The 21,391-nt window shown below is 40.8% G+C and overlaps 1 protein-coding gene across 1 annotated transcript in view; it reads left to right on the top strand.

Annotated features, from left to right (window-relative positions):
* The window catches only part of TNIK (TRAF2 and NCK interacting kinase), a 410,793-nt gene that overhangs the window by 341,136 nt on the left and 48,266 nt on the right, over positions 1 to 21,391 (top strand). Inside the window, exons 16-19 of the mRNA XM_060011144.1 lie at positions 2,442 to 2,606; positions 11,647 to 11,886; positions 14,301 to 14,407; positions 20,959 to 21,122. Of these exons, the coding sequence (XP_059867127.1) occupies positions 2,442 to 2,606; positions 11,647 to 11,886; positions 14,301 to 14,407; positions 20,959 to 21,122 (676 nt within the window). The remainder of the gene's footprint in view (positions 1 to 2,441; positions 2,607 to 11,646; positions 11,887 to 14,300; positions 14,408 to 20,958; positions 21,123 to 21,391) is intronic.

Here is a 21,391-nt window from a genome sequence, read left to right on the forward strand (position 1 = left end):
AGGTGCTGCCTTTACTGGAGCCTTGTTACTGGCAGTTGCCAAAAAAATTCTTTATCTCAAATATAATTTCTTTGTTCAAGATGGAGTCTTGGGGGACAGACTTTTATTTTTAATGTGCTGTTTCTGAATGTGGGTTTAAAACAGTCTGAGGATATTTTATAGCTAAAATAACAATAATAGCAAGTACTCTTCACTCCCTTATAATATTTGGTTTCTAAATGTCAGGTAATAAGTGGCTATAGTTTGGATTGCCAGGTATTTATCTGAAAATGAGTCCAAACCTCTTGGATTCCTGACCTCAGACAGCAATGGTTTGGATGGTGAGAGTTCAGATAGTGAGGGGTACTTATACATGTGATTTATCTATTTAATGATCTTCCCTGGAAATAAGAAAATGGTTAATATTTGACTAATTCCAGTCATCTGGAAATAGTCACCTTCTTTTCAAAGAGTCTAGTATTTGGAAAAGCAATACATTGCATGCCTTGGTCTCAGTTTATCTGTGGTTGTCTTTGCAGGACTTGCTCTTCTTTGTGCTCTTATCTCAAGTCAGGCTTTGTTATTTCCTTTGGTTCAATGCAATAATAGCCCATTGTTGCTGATGTAATACTTTGCACACATACACATACAAAGTATACATGTTCTGGTTTATATTCCTGGCTTTTTGCAGCTAATCTTATCTGGTATGTGGTAAGCTTCTGGGACGTGGAATTGCAAAACCAAAGTCAACTAGATGCCAGTTGTATGTACCCTGCACAGCCACGGTCAGGGAAGAGGTGTTCAAATTACCGCTAAGTAGAGGCAAGAGGGTGGTTTTCTACACTATGGCACATGTTAACATGTTAACATGTTTGTAGTTGATTTGAGAGTTTTAAAAACAGACTTATTTTGTGTATGAGGCTGAGTCTGCCTCTAGGAAGATTCAAAATAAAGTAGGGAGGATGGGAAAGAATAGCTCTTTTGAATTTTCCTTTCAAATCAGGAAGTAAAATAGATTAAAAAAAGCTCTTCGCTGAGACATACAAATATGTCTTGAGGACCTGCATGTGGGTTCCATGACAGGCTCTTGCAACACAAAGATAGTGAGTCAGCAGAAGAGAGTTACGGGCCATCAGGGTAGGGTGCATTGCCCCCGTGAATTTGGAAATTACAACCGTCAAATTGACCCTAAAGAAATAAAGGGCAGGACAAGGTGGACCTGGAAGAAAAGTGCTAGACCTCTTAAAGCTCTCGAAGATTTTAAATCCTGTCTTGCCGTGTACATTGTGTTTATCTAAAATTTCCTTTAATTTGTCCTCTGCCACAGTCTGTCTGCAGCAAAAAAGTTACCAAGGGTAACTTTTCCCTGCAAAGCACTTCTGATCAGTTATCCCCTCTGGGCTGAGAGAGACTCTGCAGAAAGGGAATGACAAGGAAATGAAGTGTCCAGAAAGGAGAGAGGGTTGGAGGAGGGAGAGGAGAGGAGGAGGAGCAAGAATGAGTGCCATGTGTGGAGAAACAGGCAGGAGGAGGGTAGAGGGAGGTAGTGGAGCCCAGGCTGGAATGGAAAGAAGGCGCTGGGACAGTGTATTCTAGAGAGCCGGGAGAGACACCCGAAAAGAACGGGAGAAGAAGAGAGAAAAAGAAAATGATACGGGAAGTCAGTTTAGGATGGGCCAGGGCTTCCCTGGTGACGCAGTGGTTGAGAGTCCGCCTGCCGATGCAGGGGACACGGGTTCGCGCCCCGGTCCGGGAAGATCCCACATGCCGCGGAGCGGCTGGACCCGTGAGCCATGGCCGCTGAGCCTGCGCGTCCGGAGCCTGTGCTCCGCAACGGGAGAGGCCACAGCAGTGAGAGGCCCATGTACCGCAAAAATAAATAAATAAAAAATAAGACAGGCCATGCTTATTGAATGAGAGGCCCACTTGCCCATGAGTAGGGCATGTGAAGAAATCAGTGGCGCTGAGTACGCTCAGCTCATCCTCCTGCCAGCCCTCCTGTGTTCTTTCCTGCCCCGTCCCATGAGTCAGCTCAAAGCAGTTTTCTATTTTCCCCAAGCAATCGTAATGCCCGCCGTAGTTACCTCTCTCCCTCACTGACCCCTGGCTTTGTGACCGATTAGCAGGACGGTGTTCCAACTAACGCACGGTAAACTCTTAAGCAGATCCCTAATTCCCAGCCAACGGAATAGCACGAGATAATGGGTGATGGAAGGATGATGGCTTAAGTGTTCTGTGAGTTCTTCACGCTAGTATTTACTCTGACAGAAAGAGCGTTTTGCAAATTTCTGATGCAGAGCAGATAGGGAGAGCTTCAGCTTTCTAGAGTGATTTGATCAGAGGGATACAAAATGGCTGTGCAGGTGACTACAGAAAATCGTAACTAGGAAGTAAATCAGCTTCCATCCATTGAGGTACTCTTTTTTCTTTCTTTCTTCCTTTTTTCATTTTTTGGCTTCTAGGTAGAAGAACGGTCAAGGCTCAACCGGCAGAGTTCACCTGCCATGCCTCACAAGGTTGCCAACAGGATATCAGACCCCAACCTGCCCCCGCGGTCGGAGTCCTTCAGCATCAGTGGGGTTCAGCCTGCTCGGACACCCCCCATGCTCAGACCAGTAGATCCCCAGGTACGTCCTCCCTTCATTCCACTGGCTTTTTTCAACAGGTATACAGTAAAGTCTAATAAAAGCCCAGGAAGTTGTAACATGGATTCAGGCATGGGTCCAGCCAAGTCATGGCTTTTAATATCAAATCTCTAGTAAGATAGGAGACCCCACTGAATGTGAAAGGCAGCAGAAGGAGTAAGAAAGAAAAAAGCACCATCCTTAACTTTAAGCCAACCACAAAGTCACTTCTTGGTAAATTGCCTCTCTGGAGACCCGGGGGAGTTCCTGCCAGGTCAGAACGAGCATCCTTTCAGATATAATTACCAGAACTAACATTTGTGTAGACGTTTGATACGTATAAACTATTATATTATCTTTTGTTCCTTGGGATTTTCGCATGAGCCTGAAACTGAAAAAATTAAATGGACTAGATTAAGTAAAATTGTGTCTTCTAAGCCAGTGGTTTTCAAAGTGTGGTCACTGGGCCAGCAGCATAGCATCAGCCAGAAACTTGGTAGAAACGCAGATTCTGAGGCCCACCTCAGACCTACTGGTCAGCAACTCTAGGGTTGGGGCCTGGCAGTCTGGAGTTTAATAGCCTCCAAGTGATTCCGATGCACTTTGAAGTTTGAGAACCATTGTTTTAAGCTATTTGGAAAAGAAAAGAAGATATCTCCACTTTTAGATAAGGAGGAAGTTTCTGGAAGTTTTAGAGGATTTTATATATACCAAAAATGAAATAGGAATTGAAATGAAGTATGAAATTAGATGAAAAATAAAGGTAATATAGATGTTTTCACCCAAATGTCTTAAGCTTCTTCCAGGTATCCACCCGTGTTAACACTTCCACAGAATATTCTGAGGTCACCTTTGAAATATGTAATGCTATTTGAACTGGAGTTTAAGAGTAGATACAATCAAGGAGTCTTGGTTTTAAGTTTGCCTTTAGTATATGAGGTCCAAGATTTTTCAGTACCAGCCAGCTTGGCACTTGTTTGTTTTTATTTGTATATGAGTCCAGGCCTAACCTTCCATGGCGTACTTTTCTTTTTTTTTAATAGAAATCATGCCAATTATAAACCATGGTTATAAGCAGACTCAATTTGCAACCATAACTGCAGCAAATTTCAAGGTTTCTTAAAATTTAATTTAATTTTTTTTTATACAGCAGGCTCTTATTAGTTACCCATTTTATACATATTAGTGTATACATGTCAATCCCAATCTCCCAATTCATCCCACCACCACCATCCCCACCCCACCGCTTTACCCCCTTGGTGTCCATACGTTTTTCTCTACACCTGTGTCTCAATTTCTGCCCTGCAACCGGTTATCTGTACCATTTTTCTAGGTTCCACATATATGCATTAATATACAATATTTCTTTTTCTCTTTCTGACTTCCTTCACTCTGTATGCCAGTCTCTAGATCCATCCACGTCTCTACAAATGACCCAATTTCATTCCTTTTTGTGGCTGAGTAATATTCCATTGTATATATGTACCACATCTTCTTTATCCATTTGTCTATTGATGGGCATTTAGGTTGCTTCCATGACCTGGTTATTGTAAATAGTGCCGCAATGAACATTGGGTACTTTTTTTTTTTTTTTTTTGCGGTACGTGGGCCTCTCACTGTTGTGGCCTCTCCCATTGTGGAGCACAGGCTCTGGACGCACAGGCTCAGCGGCCATGGCTCATGGGCCCAGCCGCTCCGCGGAACGTGGGATCTTCCCGGACCGGGGCACGAACCTGTGTCCCCTGCACCGGCAGGCAGACTCTCAACCACATGTATCTTTTTGAATCATGGTTTTCTCTGGGTATATGCCCAGTAGTGGGATTGCTGGGTCATATGGTAATTCTATTTTTAGTTTTTTAAGGAACCTCCATACTGTTCTCCATAGTGGCTGCATCAATTTACATTCCCACCAACAGTGCAAGAGGGTTCCCTTTTCTCCACACCCTCTCCAGCATTTGTTGTTTGTAGATTTGCTGATGATGCCCATTCTAACAGATGTGAGGTGATACCTCATTGTAGTTTTGATTTGCATTCTAATAATTAGTGATGGTGAGCAGCTTTTCATGTGCTTCTTGGCCATCTGTATGTCTTCTTTGGAGAAATGTCTATTTAGGTCTTCTGCCCATTTTTGGATTGGGTTGTTTGTTTTTTTAATATTGAGCTGCATGAGCTGTTTATATATTTTGGAGATTAATCCTTTGTCCATTGATTCACTTGAAAACATTTTCTCCCATTCTGAGGGCTGTCTTTTCGCCTTGTTTGTAGTTTCCTTTGCTTTGCAAAAGCTTTGAAGTTTCATTAGGTCCCATTTGTTTATTTTTGTTTTTATTTCCATTACTCTAGGAGGTGGATCAAAAAAGATCTTGCTGTGATTTATGTCAAAGTGTGTTCTTCCCATGTTTTCCTCTAAGAATCTTATAGTGTCCGGTCTTACATTTAGGTCTCTAATCCATTTTGAGTTTATTTTTGTGTATGGTGTTAGGGAGTGTTCTAATTTCATTCTTTTACATGTAGCTGTCCAGTTTCCCCAGCACAACTTATTGACGAGACTGTCTTTTCTCCATTGTATATCCTTGCCTCCTTTGTCATAGATTACTTAATCATAGGTGCCTGGGTTTATCTCTGGGCTTTCTATCTTGTTCCATTGATCTATATTTCTGCTTTTGTGCCAGTACCATATTGTCTTGATTACTGTAGCTTTGTAGTATAGTCTGAAGTCAGGGAGTCCAATTCCTCCAGCTCTGTTTTTTTCCCTCAAGACTGCTTTGGCTATTCGGGGTCTTTTGTGTCTCCATACAAATTTTAAGATTTTTTTGTTCTAGGTCTGTAAAAAACGCCATTGGTAATTTGATAGGGATTGCATTGAATCTGTAGATTGCTTTGGGTAATATAGTCATTTTCACAATATTGATTCTTCCAGTCCAAAAACATGGTATATCTCTCCATCTGTTTGTATCATGTTTAATTTCTTTCATCAGTGTCTTATAGTTTTCTGCATACAGGTCTTTTGTCTCCCTAGGTAGGTTTATTCCTAGGTATTTTATTCTTTTTGTTGCAATGGAAAATAGGAGTCTTTCCTTAATTTCTCTTTCAGATTTTTCATCACTAGTGTACAGGAATGTAAGAGATTTCTGTGCATTAATTTTGTATCCTGCTACTTTACCAAATTCATTGATTAGCTCTAGTAGTTTTCTGGTGGCATCTTTACGATTCTCTATGTATAGTATCATGTCATCTGCAAACAGTGACAGTTTTACTTCTTTTCCAATTTGTATTCCTTTTATTTCTTTTTCTTCTCTGATTGCTGTGGCTAGGACTTCCAAAACTATGTTGAATAATATTGGTGAGAGTGGACATCCTTGTCTTGTTCCTGATCTTAGAGGAAATGCTTTCAGTTTTTCACCATTGAGAATGATGTTTGCTGTGGGTTTGTCATATATGGCCTTTATTATGTTGAGGTAGGTTCCCTCTATGCCCACTTTCTGGAGAGTTTTTATCATAAATCGGTGTTGAATTTTGTCAAAAGCTTTTTCTGCATCTATTGAGATGATCATATGGTTTTCCTTCTTCAATTTGTTAATATGGTGTATCACATTGATCAATTTGCATATATTGAAGAATCCTTTCATCCCTGGGATAAATCCCACTTGATCGTAGTGTATGATTCTTTTAATGTGTTGTTGGATTCTGTTTGCTAGTATTTTGTTGAGGATTTTTGCATCTATATTCATCAGTGATATTGGTCTGTAATTTTCTTTTTTTGTAGTATCTTTGTCTGGTTTTGGTATCAGGGTGATGATGGCCTCACAGAATGAGTTTGAGAGTGTTCCTTCCTCTTCAGTTTTTTGGAAGAGTTTGAGAAGGATGGGTGTTAGCTCTTCTCTAAATGTTTGATAGAATTCACCTGTGAAGCCATCTGGTCCTGCACTTTTGTTTGTTGGAAGATTTTTAATCGCAGTTTCAATTTCATTACTTGTGATTGGTCTGTTCATATTTTCTATTTCTTCCTCGTTCAGTCTTGGAGGGTTATACCTTTCTAAGAATTTGTCCATTTCTTCCAGGTTGTCCATTTTATTGGCATAGAGTTGCTTGTAGTAGTCTCTTAGGATGCCTTGTATTCCTGCGGTGTCTGTTGTAACTTCTCCTTTCTCATTTCTAATTTTATTGATTTGAGTCCTCTTCTTCTTTTTCTTGATGAGTCTGGCTAATGGTTTATCAATTTGCTTATCTTCTCAAATAACCAGCTTTTAGTTTTATTGATCTTTGCTATTGTTTTCTTTGTTTCTATTTCATTTATTTCTGCTCTGATCTTTATTATTTCTTTCCTTCTGCTAACTTTGGGTTTTGTGTGTTCTTCTTTCTCTAGTTCCTTTAGATGTAAGGTAGATTGTTTATTTGAGATTTTTCTTGTTTCTTGTGGTAGGCTTGTATAGCTATAAACTTCCCTCTTAGAACTGCTTTTGCTGCATCCCATAGGTTTTGGATCATCGTGTTTTCATTGTCCTTTGTTCTAGGTATTTTTTTTTTTTTTTTTTTTTTTTTTTTTTTTGCGGTACGCGGGCCTCTCACTGCTGTGGTCTCTCCCGTTGCGGAGCACAGGCTCCGGACGCGCAGGCTCAGCGGCCACGGCTCACGGGCCCAGCCGCTCCGCGGCATGTGGGATCCTCCCGGACCAGGGCACGAACCCGTGTCCACTGCATCAGCAGGCGGACTCTCAACCACTGTGCCACCAGGGAAGCCCTAGGTATTTTTTAACTTCCTCTTTGATTTCTTCAGTGATCTCTTGGTTATTTAGTAACGTATTGCTTAGCCTCCATGTGTTTGTGTTTTTTATGTTTTTTTTTCCCTATAATTGATTTCTAATCTCATAGCATTGTGGTCAGTAAAGAAGCTTGATATGATTTCAATTTTCTTAAGTTTACTAAGGCTTGATTTGTGACCCAAGATGTGATCTATCCTGGAGAATGTTCCATGCACAGTTGAGAAGAAAGTGTAATCTGCTGTTTTTGGATGTAATGTCCTATAAATATCAATTAAACCTATCTGGTCTATTGTGTCATTTAAAGCTTGTGTTTCCTTATTAATTTTCTGTTTGGATGACCTGTCCATTGGTGTAAGTGAGGTGTTAAAGTCCCCCACTATTATTGTGTTACTGTCGATTTCCTCTTTTATAGCTGTTAGCACTTGCCTTATGTATTGAGGTGCTCCTGTGTTGGGTGCATACATATTTATAATTGCTGTATCTTCTTGGATTGATCCCTTGATCATTATGTAGTGTCCTTCCTTGTCTCTTGTAACATTCTTTTCTTTTTTTTTTTTGCGGTACATGGGCCTCTCACTGTTGTGGCCTCTCCCGTTGCGGAGCACAGGCTCCGGACGCGCAGGCTCAGCGGCCATGGCTCACGGGCCCAGCCGCTCCGCAGCATGTGGGATCTTCCCGGACCAGGGCACGAACCTGTGTCCCCTGCATCAGCAGGCGGACTCTCAACCACTACACCAACAGGGAAGCCCTCTTGTAACATTCTTTATTTTAAAGTCTATTTTATCTGATATGAGTATTCCTACTCCAGCTTTCTTTTGATTTCCATTTGCATTGAATATCTTTTTCCATCCCCTCACTTTCAGTCTGTATGTGTCCCTAGGTCTGAATTGGGTCTCTTGCAGACAGCATATATATGGGTCTTGCTTTTGTATCCACTCACCGAGCCTGTGTCTTTTGGTTGGAACATTTAATCCATTCATGTTTAAAGTAATTATCAATGTGTATGTTCCTATTACCATTTTCTTAATTGTTTTGGGTTTGTTTTTGTAGGTCCTTTTCTTCTCTTCTGTTTCTGTCTTAGAGAAGTTCCTTTAGCATTTGTTGTAGAGCTGGTTTGGTGGTGCTGAATTCTCTTAGATTTTGCTTGTCTGTAAAGCTTTTGATTTCGCCCTTGAATCTGAGATCCTTGCCAGGTAGAGTAATATTGGTTGTAGGTTCTTCCCTTTCATCACTTTAAGTATGTCATGCCACTCCCTTTTGGCTTGTAGAGTTTCTGCTGAGAAATCAGCTGTTAACCTTATGGGAGTTCCCTTGTATGTTATTTTTCGTTTTTCCCTTGCTGCTTTCATTAATTTTCTTTGTCTTTAATTTTTGCCAATTTGATTACTGTGTGTCTCAGTGTGTTTCTCCTCGGGTTTATCCTGCACTTCCTGGACTTGGGTGGCTATTTCCTTTCCCATGTTAGGGAAGTTTTCAACTATAATCTCTTCAAATATTTGCTCGCGTCCTTGCTCTCTCTCATCTCCTTCTGGGACCCCTATGATGCGAATGTTGTTGCATTTAATGTTGTCCCAGAGGTCTCCTAAGCTGTCTTCATTTCTTTTCATTCTTTTTTCTTTATTCTGTTCCACAGCAGTGAATTCCACCATTCTGTCTTCCAGGTCACTTATCCATTCTTCTGCCTCAGTTATTCTGCTATTGATTCCTTCTAGTGTATTTTTCATTTCAGTTATTGTATTGTTCATCTCTGTTTGTTTGTTCTTTAATTCTTCTAGGTCTTTGTTAAACATTTCTTGCATCTTCTTAATCTTTGCCTCCATTCGTTTTCCAGGATGAGGTCCTGGATCATCTTCACTATCATTATTCTGAATTCTTTTTCTGGAAGGTTGCCTATCTCCACTTCATTTAGTTGTTTTTCTGGGGTTTTGTCTTGTTCCTTCATCTAGTACTTAGCCCTCTACCTTTTCATCTTGTCTGTCTTTCTGTGAATGTGGTTTTTGTTCCACAGGCTGCAGGATTGTAGTTCTTCTTGCTTCTGCTGTCTGCCATGTGGTAGATGAGGCTATCTAAGAGGTTTGTCCATGGGGTACATTTTTATAGAAACTTCTCTTTTAACACACTTCCTCTTTAAAAAGCCCCTAACTTTGACCTTTTAGGATACTATTGCCCTGTAAAAGGGGGAAGTAGAGGGAAAACTTATGAAACTCTATTGAAGTGAGCAGGAAATGAAAATGTAGATACCCTGTGACAGCTAATTGGATTAAACATTCTTCAGGAGCTTCAATTTTTGTTTTTATTTTGGAGGCTCTTTTAAAGTAGGTTTGTGTTTTGTACTACATTTTTTAAAATTTATTTTATTGAAGTATAGTTGATTTACAATGTTGTGTTAGTTTCTGTTTTATAGCAAAGTGATTCAGTTAAACATAAACATATTATATTCTTTTTCATATTCTTTTCCATTATGGTTTGTCACAGGATACTGAATATAGTTCCCTGTGCTATACAGTAGGACCTTGTTGTTTATCCATTCTATACATGATAGTCCGCATCTGTTAATCTCAAACTCCCAATACGTTCCTTCCCCAACCCCCTCCGCCTTGGCAACCACAAATCTGTTCTCAATGTCTGTGAGTCTATTTCATAGATAAGTTCATTTTTGTCATATTTTAGATTCCACATATAATTCTACTTTATTGTATTTGTCTTTTTTTCTTTCTGACTTACTTCACTTTGTATGATAATCTCTGGGTCCATCCGTGTTGCTGCAAATGGCAATATTTCATTCCTTTTTATGGCTGAGTAATATTCCATTGTATATATGTACCACATCTTCTTTATCCATTCCTCTGTCGATGGACATTTAGGTTGCTTCCATGTCTTGGCTGTTGTAAACAGTGCTGCTATGAACATTGGGGCGCATGTACTACATATTTGTAAGATAGGCTTTGTTTTCATATTAATACTTAATATATTTAATGATATTTACCCTTAATATAAATTTGATTGGTTACAGTTCTATTCTGGTTGAAGCATAACATTCCATTGAACCGGACTTTGAGAATTGCCTCTGAACCATAATGAATAACATTGCAGGTTTCAGACCCAGGAGAGTCTGAAGAGGCTGGGGCAGGGCTGCTCCAGGGATAAGACCTCAAGGGCAAGAGGAACGGGGCCAGGCTGGTGGAGGAGGGCTATAGAGATGCTCCCCAGCAGTCTGGGCACTGAGATTTCAATCCAAAGAGGGTCTGGTAGGTCCCTTGTACAAAGCAGATACTAGATTAATGTTGGTGGCATTAACAGTTTAATTTAGAAAGTCTCTAGATGTTTTCCCAGCCAAGATTGACTGAGCACCTCCACATGCCAGGCTTGGTGCTAGACTCAGAGATAGGAGGTCAGACATGGCTCTTGTCTCTGAGGAGCTTACCTGTGTGACGGAGGGGGACTCAGGCTCACATGAGCACAATGAAGTGTGAACAGTGCTAATGGTAAAGGGTACTCTGAACTCTAGATGTTCATGATTTGTCTTAAAAAGCCACCCTTCTGCCTAAAGACTACATTTCTTCCCTGCATGAACAACATCAACACATGCCAAATTGTGAAACTTACCACAACTCTAAAAGAAACGTCCTGGTCTCGAGAGTTATATAATATCCTAGCTGGTAAGAGCCAGTTCACCAGAAAGCAGCATAGTGTAGCAGTGAGGCTGTGGGGTTACAATACCGGAACTACAATTAAGCGTATGTGTGGGTTATAATCCAGGCTCTGGCACGTATTAACTGTGAAATCCAGGTTGTTACTTACCCTCTCTAATCCTTACATTCTCATGAGGAAAATAATTGTGTCCGTCTCATGGTCGATTTAGTGAGTTCACAAGAAGTACGATGTTCAGAGCAATTCTTGTTTCACAGAGCACTCTCTGAAGTCAAAGTTAGGAGGTTGAAAGGAGGAAGTTTGTAACATTAGAAGAGAAGTGCTTGTAAATATATTGTATTGCTGCTCAGTAAATGTTCACTAAAAATCATTATCATGACACTTATTTCACCGACTTCTTAGCAGTCCCAAGTCAATCATTTAACTCTTTGCCAGGAACCCTGGTCAAGCCCTCCAGCTCTAAATGGGAAATTCGGGGGGGCTTTGAAAAGCATGCTGCAGAGAACGGTGATGGGCTCTGTGTACTGTTTCTTTCTCCCCAAAATTTTATTTTCCCTTCCCCTGAGTGAGGTCCTAGCTGATCTGCTTTTTCTTCTAATAACACTGCTGTGATGTTGGTTTGATGCTTAGATCCCACATCTGGTAGCTGTGAAATCCCAGGGACCTGCCTTGACCGCCTCCCAGTCGGTGCACGAGCAGCCCACGAAGGGCCTCTCTGGGTTTCAGGAGGCTCTGAACGTGAGCTCTCACCGTGTGGAGATGCCGCGCCAGAACTCGGATCCCACCTCTGAAAACCCACCTCTCCCCACTCGCATTGAGAAGTTTGACCGAAGCTCTTGGTTACGACAGGAAGAAGACATTCCACCAAAGGTAATATTACTGGGGTTTTTATCGACATCATCGTCATCATTGTTTGTTCTTATTCTTATTATTACTATTACTGTTATCATTGTTATTACCCCTGTTCCAGACCATTCATAGTATTGAAGAACCTGGCACCAAAGTACTGTCCATTCTTGCGTTTGTTTTGGTCCCTCCTCATTCCCAAGCTAAGACTTGGATTGTCGTTTATCATTTCTGATCTCCATTTTCCCCAAAGAAATGGAGGCTCAGGTAGACTGAATGACTTGGAAGCATATATCCTGTATCCAGAATTAGAACTCGCAACCCCAAGCATTCCAAACTGTTCTTTTAACTATCCATCTTAAGAAATAGAATAATATGGATATTTTCATCGATTACTTAATCTATGTCTAGACAAATTTAAAATTTCCATATTAAAAAGTAAGGAATTTTTTTATTCCTATTTTTAATAATCCAAAGTGAAAACAGGTTTCAAATGTTCAGAAGATAGTAATGCTCTTGGAATATTTTAGTTGGCTCCACTTAAGGAAAGCTCCTTCTAGGCCAGGTTGTGATTTAATTCCAGCCTTAATTGATTACTGAGGATTAAACTCTAGGGTAAAATGACCAGCCATTCCACTGGTTTGGTTTCATTTGTTTTGTTTTTGCCTATACCAAGTTGTTGTACATTCCAAAAAATGTCCTAAAACGTGGCCGTGCATCTCACTACAGACAACCTGGAAACATCAAAATACTGTAGAAATTTTTGCATCAGATTCTTCCCGGTTCAGGACTCCCCTTTCTCCTGAACTCAGCATAGGAGCTATGACAAATGGAATGTCCCACAATTTCCAGAACTCGATGCCATTGTTGATTCCAGAAAGAAATAAGACCTTTTTACCCAATGATTTTCAAATATTTTTCCTCTCAGAAGGATATTATACCAGGATTTCTATTATTTTGAAAGTGAAATTAGCTGATAATGGCTCTTTTGTTGTTGTTCTCATCTTGTGGAAGCAGAGATGCCATCAGAAAAGGTTATTTATGGAGCAAAGTTCAATCTAGAGAATAGGATGGGCAGAGGAGCAGACAGGAGAGCTGGGGAAACATTTGACGTTATGGGTCCACTCTCTAAAAACACGCAGGCACACACTTATAACTCTGGGAGGAAAAATTTAGATCAATACAAAGATTTTGGGTTTTAATAATTCATTAGACTGTCTCTCTCTACAACTGTTTCAATTGACCAAGTGCAAAAGGAAAACTAGTGAGAGTAATATTTAATTTGAGCAGGTGGGAACACTGATTCGGTTATTCTGCTTCACTTCACTGACTCATCTTTCTAGGTCTTTATCTTAAAATGTATTATAATAGCCAATAAGATCCGTATTGGTGTTAAATATCATTTAATATACTAAACATAATATTAAAACAAAGCATAATTTAAAAATACCTAGTACAAAATATAAACCTACTTTAAAAGGGCCTCCAAAAATAAATAAAAGTTGAAGCACCTCATGAATGTTTAGCCCAACCAGCTGTCACAGGAGATGTACATTTTCATTCCCTAGTCACTTTTCATAAAGTAAGTTTTTCCTCTACTCTCCCCTCATGTTGGACTCCTTTGGTGCACTTACCAGTATTTGATTTCATTAGAAAATGTTTCCTAACATGAGGCATACTTGAATTCTACCTTAGGCCCTTGACAGATAAGGTAATGGTACGTTTTCCTACCGTACCTCACTGTCTGACTGGTATTCACATAGTTTTTTGAAGACCTTCTAGTATTTTCAGTATTAGTCCTGTTTTGTATCACGTTTGCAAATTGACCTTCCAAGGTTCAGTGTTGGCGGTTTGTTTTTAATTAGAAATTGCAAGTTGATTAGGAAGTAGAACCGTTCAGGATCTATTGCAGTAGTTTTTCTGAGCTCACTAACATGTGGCTTATGTCCCAAGTTCTAGCCTGATACCCTAATTTCTCACCAGATTTCATAATTTCCTTGCCTGTTTATCAGTTGCATTGTGAGTTAAAAATGGAACTCGGTTTATCTGGATGTCTCATCAGATGGAATTTCCAATGATCAGCTGAGTTAATGATACCCCAGAGAAATTTCTGATATCCACCACTCTTGTGCAAATGAAGGGAATCAATTATTTTAGCCCAGTGAATCAAAATAATCCGCTTGGTCTGTTTCTAAATTTGTTTTTTAAATTGAGCACTTTGTACTCCCTAATGGTGGCTGAAATGTGCCTCATTGCCTTTCGTTTGATTTTGTTTAGGGAGTTAACTATTTCTTTGAGAAATGCAAGATGTTTCTTTCCTGTTTCTGATAGTTCTGTATCTCCTGGCAGATCTTAGGAAAGGAGTAGCTTGCTTTTCAGGCGGAACCCTGTGGAAGCTATTTTATGGAAAATATCTCTGAATTCTGGTTTTCTTTCAGGTGCCTCAAAGAACAACTTCTATATCCCCAGCATTAGCGAGAAAGAATTCTCCTGGAAATGGTAGTGCTCTGGGACCCAGACTAGGATCTCAACCCATCAGAGCAAGGTAAGGGAAGGAAGATGGGTAAGTTGAAGGGAGAAGTCCCCACCTACCATTGTCATTGTTGCTTTCCTTAAAAAATGTCTTTGTTCTTTTTTCACTTCAGAGGCATGTTGGCTGGCCACCCAGACTGTAAGCTTTGGTGGACCAGACACATGTCTTTTATTTCTTCAGTAGCCTTTCACAGAAATCAGTGTACAGTGAGGGCTCATGAATGAACGAGTCAATGAATCACAGGGTCAACGAATGAATCGGCCCAGAATCCAACCAGGTTTACCTTACTTGGCAGTTTTTTAAACGTGGGAGTAAGACTGCAAATAGAAGTCTGGGTGCAGCGCCCCTGACCGTTACTTCAGAGACCATTTCGTGAAGCCAGCCAAACAAAATGGCCTGATCTGAGTTGGTTTTAGCATCAGGCCAAGAAATGTGCCGTGGGAGCTATTGAGACAGTAATTGCCATAGAAATGCTGTGGCCACCAGCTGCAGAACTTCCCTAGTTCGGCAAATTACAGAAGAACTAGTTCTCACGAGGAAATCATCTCTGGCATTAAGGAGCATCGCTGAAATACAGTGATGCTCCCGCTGTTGCTCTGTGCTCTCCTAGAATTTTCTACCGACCCTGTATATTCCTACAATCAGGAAGTTGCGTCCACCTACTGGTTGGTGTCGAGTGCTCAAGCGAAGAAGCTGGAAAATAAACAATATCCTTACAGTATCTGAGCACATTTTATGTGGTAACAGATGCTGTTTGCTGCTGTAGTCCATCAAGCTTCCCTCAGATTTTTCATGAAGAGTACACTCCTTTTTAGGATCAACTGAAATAGCAAATGGCCTCTGCTGAGACTATAAAAAGGAACTTGGGCAGGCTGTTTTATCCGTCTTCATTGTGTTCATGAGAGCACTCTTGCTAGTCAAAGAGAAGGAGACACTGAAAATGAAGGTTATGACCATTTGTACAGATCCTAAAATATGGAATGCCTTTGATCATAAAGCTTTCATTTTCCTCTTCACATGAAAAGCCTTAGGAAGGGGTCAGTCCATAAATAAGATGGAACTGCACTAAAAACATCCATCCCTTGAGGGCAAAGAAGCTAGCTCGTCTGAGTGGAGTTGCCAACGAGCAGTTTTTGTCCAGTGACTCGTCAGGTTCACGCTGAGCTGGTGCTGGGAGCAGCTGAGGAAGCCTGGAGCGGACTGTGACCAGGGAGCCAAAGGAATGTCAGGCTGGATTGCCGGCCTGAACTTTATCAGTCCCCCTCTTAGAGCGGTGATAAGCCCCCAATTATCAGTGCTTCTTGCTCATTGGAACCCTGCCTTCAAGGCTGTGTTCATTAGATCAGTTGTTTAGAAGTTTAGTTGCTATAGATCAAGCATCGTTTCAACTTTAAATCTTTTTCCCTCTCTCAACCAAAAAGAAAGAGAACTGTCATTCTATAGCCAAATAAAAAGCAACTCTTTGTTCCCTCTGAAATGTTATTTTAATGATATTAAGGCCCTAAGATAACTGGTGTTTGATGGTCAGTGGTTTGCAAATCATGTGCTTTTCCCTTGGAACCTCTTAAACATTGTACTTTTTACAAAGAATGCAGACCTTGTGAAGACAATGTTTTTCTGCTTACAGAAAAGGTAGAGAGGAAGTGAGCTAAGAGGTAATAATTATTTACCTGCAATGAAAGTCAGAGGCATTGCAGGGGAGGGGGAGGATGGAGAATCCCTATCTCTGACTTGTAGAACAATCTGCCCAACAAGCCTGTTCCTTGCTGTCACGTATCTCTAAGTGACCAGCATTTAATATGTGAATCAGGGCTTCCCTGGTGGCGCAGTGGTTGAGAGTCCGCCTGCTGATGCAGGGGACACGGGTTTGTGCCCCAGTCCAGGAAGATCCCACATGCCGCAGAGCGGCTGGACCCGTGAGCCATGGCCGCTGAGCCTGCGTGTCCGGAGCCTGTGCTCCGCAATGGGAGAGGTCACAACAGTGAGAGGCACGCGTACCGCAAAAAAAATGTGAATCAGACTTTGCAACTCTAGATTGGATTGCATTTTAAAACGTTTTGGGATTTGGAATATTTACTGTGCTAGAGATGGCTTTAGTTCACCTTTGTTGCATAATAAAGCGTGCCAAGACATAGTGGCCTGAGATAGTAACAATTTCTTATTGTGCACGATTCTGTGGGTTGGCTGCAGAGTTGTTCCACTGGTCTCACCTGGGCTTGCTTCTGCAGCTGCACTGAGCTGATAGGTCAGCTGTACCTTCACGTGGTCTTTCATCCTGGGCTTCTTGGCTATTTGGTGATTTCAGGACAGCATCCCAAGAGGGAAAGCCCCAATACACAAGCACTTTTGAAGCCTTTGCTTCTATCATCTTTACTGATGTCCCATTGGCAACCACAAGTCACATGGCCAAGCCCAGAGTCAGTGTGTAAAGGAAATACACGGGGGAACAGACAATGGGAGATGTGATTCACGGGTGGTGGGAGCGGAGTGGGAGGGAGGCTGTTACTGAACATAGAGACTGTCTTACTTTCTATTGGTTCTAATAAAGTCCTCATAGTTCTTTTTGTACCATTTGTCAGACAACTGCCCATCCATAAAGCCAAAAAAAAAAGAGTTGCTTTTAAATATTTTGTCCTTTGCAATACTGTAGAGACTCCCAAATGCCTTATACTGCCTTAAATGCCAAGGTGAACAGTTGAGTTTAAATCATGATTTGATTTGTTCATTTTTTAAATTTCTGTTTTAAAACCTACCATGCACTTTAACATTTAACTTTGATTCATGTGTTCTTTTAAAGCACATTAAAATTTGATTAAACAAGTACATTCAGAGTATGAAAAGATTTAAATTAATCCAATAACACCCAGTCAAAACCCAATGACTAAATGCTTAATTTCAAAAAATAATTCTCCACCCCATCCCAAACCTGTCTTCTTATGGCTTGTTTGTTCTCATTTGCTATGTCATCAAAGAACAAAGTAAAATGAATTTTGGTGGGCAGCCAGTTAATTATAGACTTGGCCCTAGTATTTGGGCCAAGAAATCACTTTGTAATCCTAATTTTCTGTTTTGACTTTTTTCTATGACTCAAGTAAATGGAATAATTTTCACTTTACTGTGTGTTTTATAGACCGAACAGCATTCTCTGCAGGATGGCAAATGTCTGAGCTAACAGTTAGCATTTAAAGAAATCTATATGAATGTTTTCAAGTTTTTACACATTTGGATCTCAGTAGGCTCAGTTAGTATATGGACAAGGGAAATCTGTTATTTCATGGAATTCTTCTGAAATTGATCCCCGCTAAGAGCATTTATCTCAGCCCCCTTGGCCCCTAGGCCAGACTAAATTACAACATAATAAGGAAGAGAAAAATATGAACAGTGTGACATTTTCTCAAAACACTCATATTTTACCAAAAAAGCAAATAAGGTAGAAAAGCATTTTAAAGGTTTCCCTCTTTCTATGTGTGGTTACCTAGACACTAAACACTTCTTTCAGACTCCAGCAGCAAAAATAGCACCCATTAAGATCAGCACCCACACTGGTTAGCTCCAGTTGGAGGGGGACTTGTACTAACAAGGCCCAGGTCAGGGATTTAATGCCCATGGGATCCAATTAACTTCACACTGAAAGAGGCCCTTGAGCCCCAGTCAGAGACGCAGGTTCATCCCACTGGTTCTGCTGATGCCCAGGCCACTCTTTTATGCCAGGACAGCCCTGGCCTGGGCCTTATCATCTAACGTGGCAGCAGCCTCCTATCTGGTCAGCCTGCCTCCGTCCTGACCAGTCATTCATAAGCTGGCCCATGTTCTCTGCCAGACGTTAAGGCCATTGCTGCATAAGCCGCCCATTTCTTCTGATGACCCACTCTTCCGGGGTTTCCTAACGCAGACTTGGTCCCCAGTCAGGGTGGCGTCCTCTTTACATCAACAAGCCCCAGGAAAACCCCAGTCGATGTCTGCTGTCACTCTTCCCCCACCCCTCTGAAGCCTAATTAGTCCTGTCTCCTTCCTGACACCACTGTTGACCACTCTAGGCTGCGTGCCTTGTTTCGTAAACTCCAACACCATTTGCAGATGCTCGCACAGCACATGGAGTTTTGCCTTGCTGGCTGTTGTCTCCACCGCACATGTCTCACCTCTAGGATTATGTTGTACCTTGACTGTCTGCCCTGTGACCTGTACTCTCCTCCATCCCTCAAACTGGTCCACTGGTCTCACAAAGCAGGTATTTAATAGAAAGGTTTTGGTTAAATGATCAAAGGAGTGCTGTATTCGAGCAAAGGGCTGGATCCTGCTACCACACCACAGCTGCCAGGGAAAATACTCAGAACTCACTGAACTGTATTCTCTTCGTAGATTTTTTTTTTTCATACAAAGAACACTACATTACATCTCCACAAAATGAGAGCAACCACCAAGAAACCTTAGTATGCCCATCACCCTTGACCCGTAATATAATTTTTAGAAAAAATATTTTTAGAATTTATTAATTATACATAAATAATTCTTGACCACTACTGTTGAATGAAAGAGGGCAGTGGGGAAGAATTCATTATTTGGGAATGAAAGGAGATAGGATTGTTTCTTTTGGGAAAAAAAAATGAAAAATTTGAAAGGTGGCATATTGCAGAAGTATCACACATTTATCATTTTAGGTATTCTCCAAACAGGAGGGAGGGTGTTTCCATTATGGATCCAAATCTATTTCAATCAATTAAATGCTAACAGTTTTCACAAAAATAATTACTACTCAAAGGAGTGCCATAAAAATATCAAGAATTTTTAAAGTTTTCCTTAAGTTTACCAGCACTCACTTCTGCAGTCAGTTTTACTGTTAGGTTGACTTAGCAACCCCTTTACCATAAAAAATTTAAGAGGTGAATATTGTCATAAATTCTACATTTGTATGATCAAAATTAATAAATTATAAGGACATATTTTATTTTCACTTGTTTTCCAAGACCACCAGCCATGTCTTCCAATAACCCAATATTTAAGAATTTTTGCATCTCGACCAAGTATTTTCGCCAAATACGTTACTGCAAAGCAAGACTCTTGTGTTTTCAGAAAAAAATTATTTGCTTTAGTTGCTGCTTTAATGATGCCATTTTGTGGCCAGATTTTAACGGACCAAACTGCAAGTGTCTCAAGGGAAGGGACCATATTATTTTCACATTTATACATGAAGCATCTGACACCCAACACAGTGCAGAGTACCTGTTACCCACTTAATACTCCTGAAATGGGCAGAGCAAAAGGAAAGCATAGAATTACATTTTTTTAATAACATCTTTATTGGAGTATAATTGCTTTACAATGTTGTGTTAGTTTCTGCTGTATAACAAAGTGAATCAGCTATACATATACATATATCCCCATATCTCCTCCCTCTCGTATCTCCCTCCCACCCTCCCAATCTCACCCCTCTAGGTGGTCACAGAGCATGGAGCTGATCTCCCTGTGCTATGCGGCTGCTTCCCACTAGCTATCTATTTTACATTTGGGAGTGTATATATGTCCATGCCACTCTCTCACTTCGTCCCAGCTTACCCTTCCCCCTCCCCATGCCCTCAAGTCCGTTCTTTACATCTGCTTCTTTATTCCTGTCCTGCCCCTAGGTTCTTCAGAACCTTTTTTTTTATTCCATATATATGTATTAGCATATGGTATTTGTTTTTCTCTTTCTGACTTACTTCACTTAATTTTTAAAAACTGCACTAAAGCAACAAGAAACAATTTTTTACAAATTAGTTGGCTGTTCATAATAAAGCCTGGTAAGAATTCAGTGAGATGGATCATCTCATACACTTCAGTGAAACCTGGCAGTATGTTTATACATTCACATACATATATATGTGCACGTACATACCTAAGTTCATGCCATTCCACCCAAGAATTCCAGTTCTAGGAGAGATGTGATTGTGAATATTTGTATGCATCTAGATGGTTATTTCACTGTTATGTATAATAGCAATGTATTGGAAGCACCTAACAATAGGAGAATGGTTGAACTAATTTATCTATATTATGGAATACTATGCAGCTTTTATTGTTTTTAGAAGCATAAGAAGCTGCTCTCAATGCAGTCTAAAGGGGAAAAAAACAAGACACAAAATTGAATATACAGTGTGCTTCCATACATACAAAAGTAAAAAGACTAGAATATTCCATCCAGTAAAATATAGTTGAATATCTCTTGATTCAGAGGTTGCATGCATTGCTTCCTTAATTTTATCTTGTAATATTTTCAAGTGTTTTACAATGAGAATAGGAAAAGGGGTTTAAAAGAAAGCCTCCTTTAAAGATTCACCATTTCAGAGCTAATACGTTTGGTGTGATGACCCAGGAGTTGGGTCAAGAGTCCTTCCCGTCCAGATGCAGAATCTGGCCAGGAGCTCCACAGAGGATAGCATGACTGTCATTACCATTGACCCCTGTAATGCAAGGTCATATAGGTACTCTCTTTACCCCTTTGTACTGGGGATGGGGCTGGACTATGCTTGTGTCTACCAGTGGCAAGGTCTTGAGAGTGTAATCTCTGTGCTCTGCTGTCCATGCAGCAACCCTGACCTCCGGAGAACTGAGCCCATCGTGGAGAGCCCCTTGCAGAGGACCAGCAGTGGCAGTTCCTCCAGCTCCAGCACCCCTAGCTCCCAGCCCAGCTCCCAAGGAGGCTCTCAACCTGGGTCACAAGCAGGATCCAGTGAACGGACCAGGGTTCGAGGTAACGCTTTCCCCTACCTTTCCAGGACAGCATTCCCTGAGGAGGAGAGCCATGCACAGGGAACCAGATTACTTCCTGACTTCTAGGACTTCTGGTCCTGGCGTGGCCACCACTGTGTGATGCTGAAGAGCCGCTTAACTGCTCTCAGCCTCAGTCTCCTTAGGGGAGTGGACCACCATCCCCAGTTATATGTGTGACATCAGTGTGGACTAAATGCTTTCTAATTGCAGATACCAGTGTTCGCCAGGGAGATCACAGAATATTGGTCT

The sequence above is a fragment of the Delphinus delphis genome, chromosome 4 (assembly GCF_949987515.2).
Source record: "Delphinus delphis chromosome 4, mDelDel1.2, whole genome shotgun sequence".
Lineage (NCBI taxonomy): Eukaryota > Metazoa > Chordata > Mammalia > Artiodactyla > Delphinidae > Delphinus > Delphinus delphis.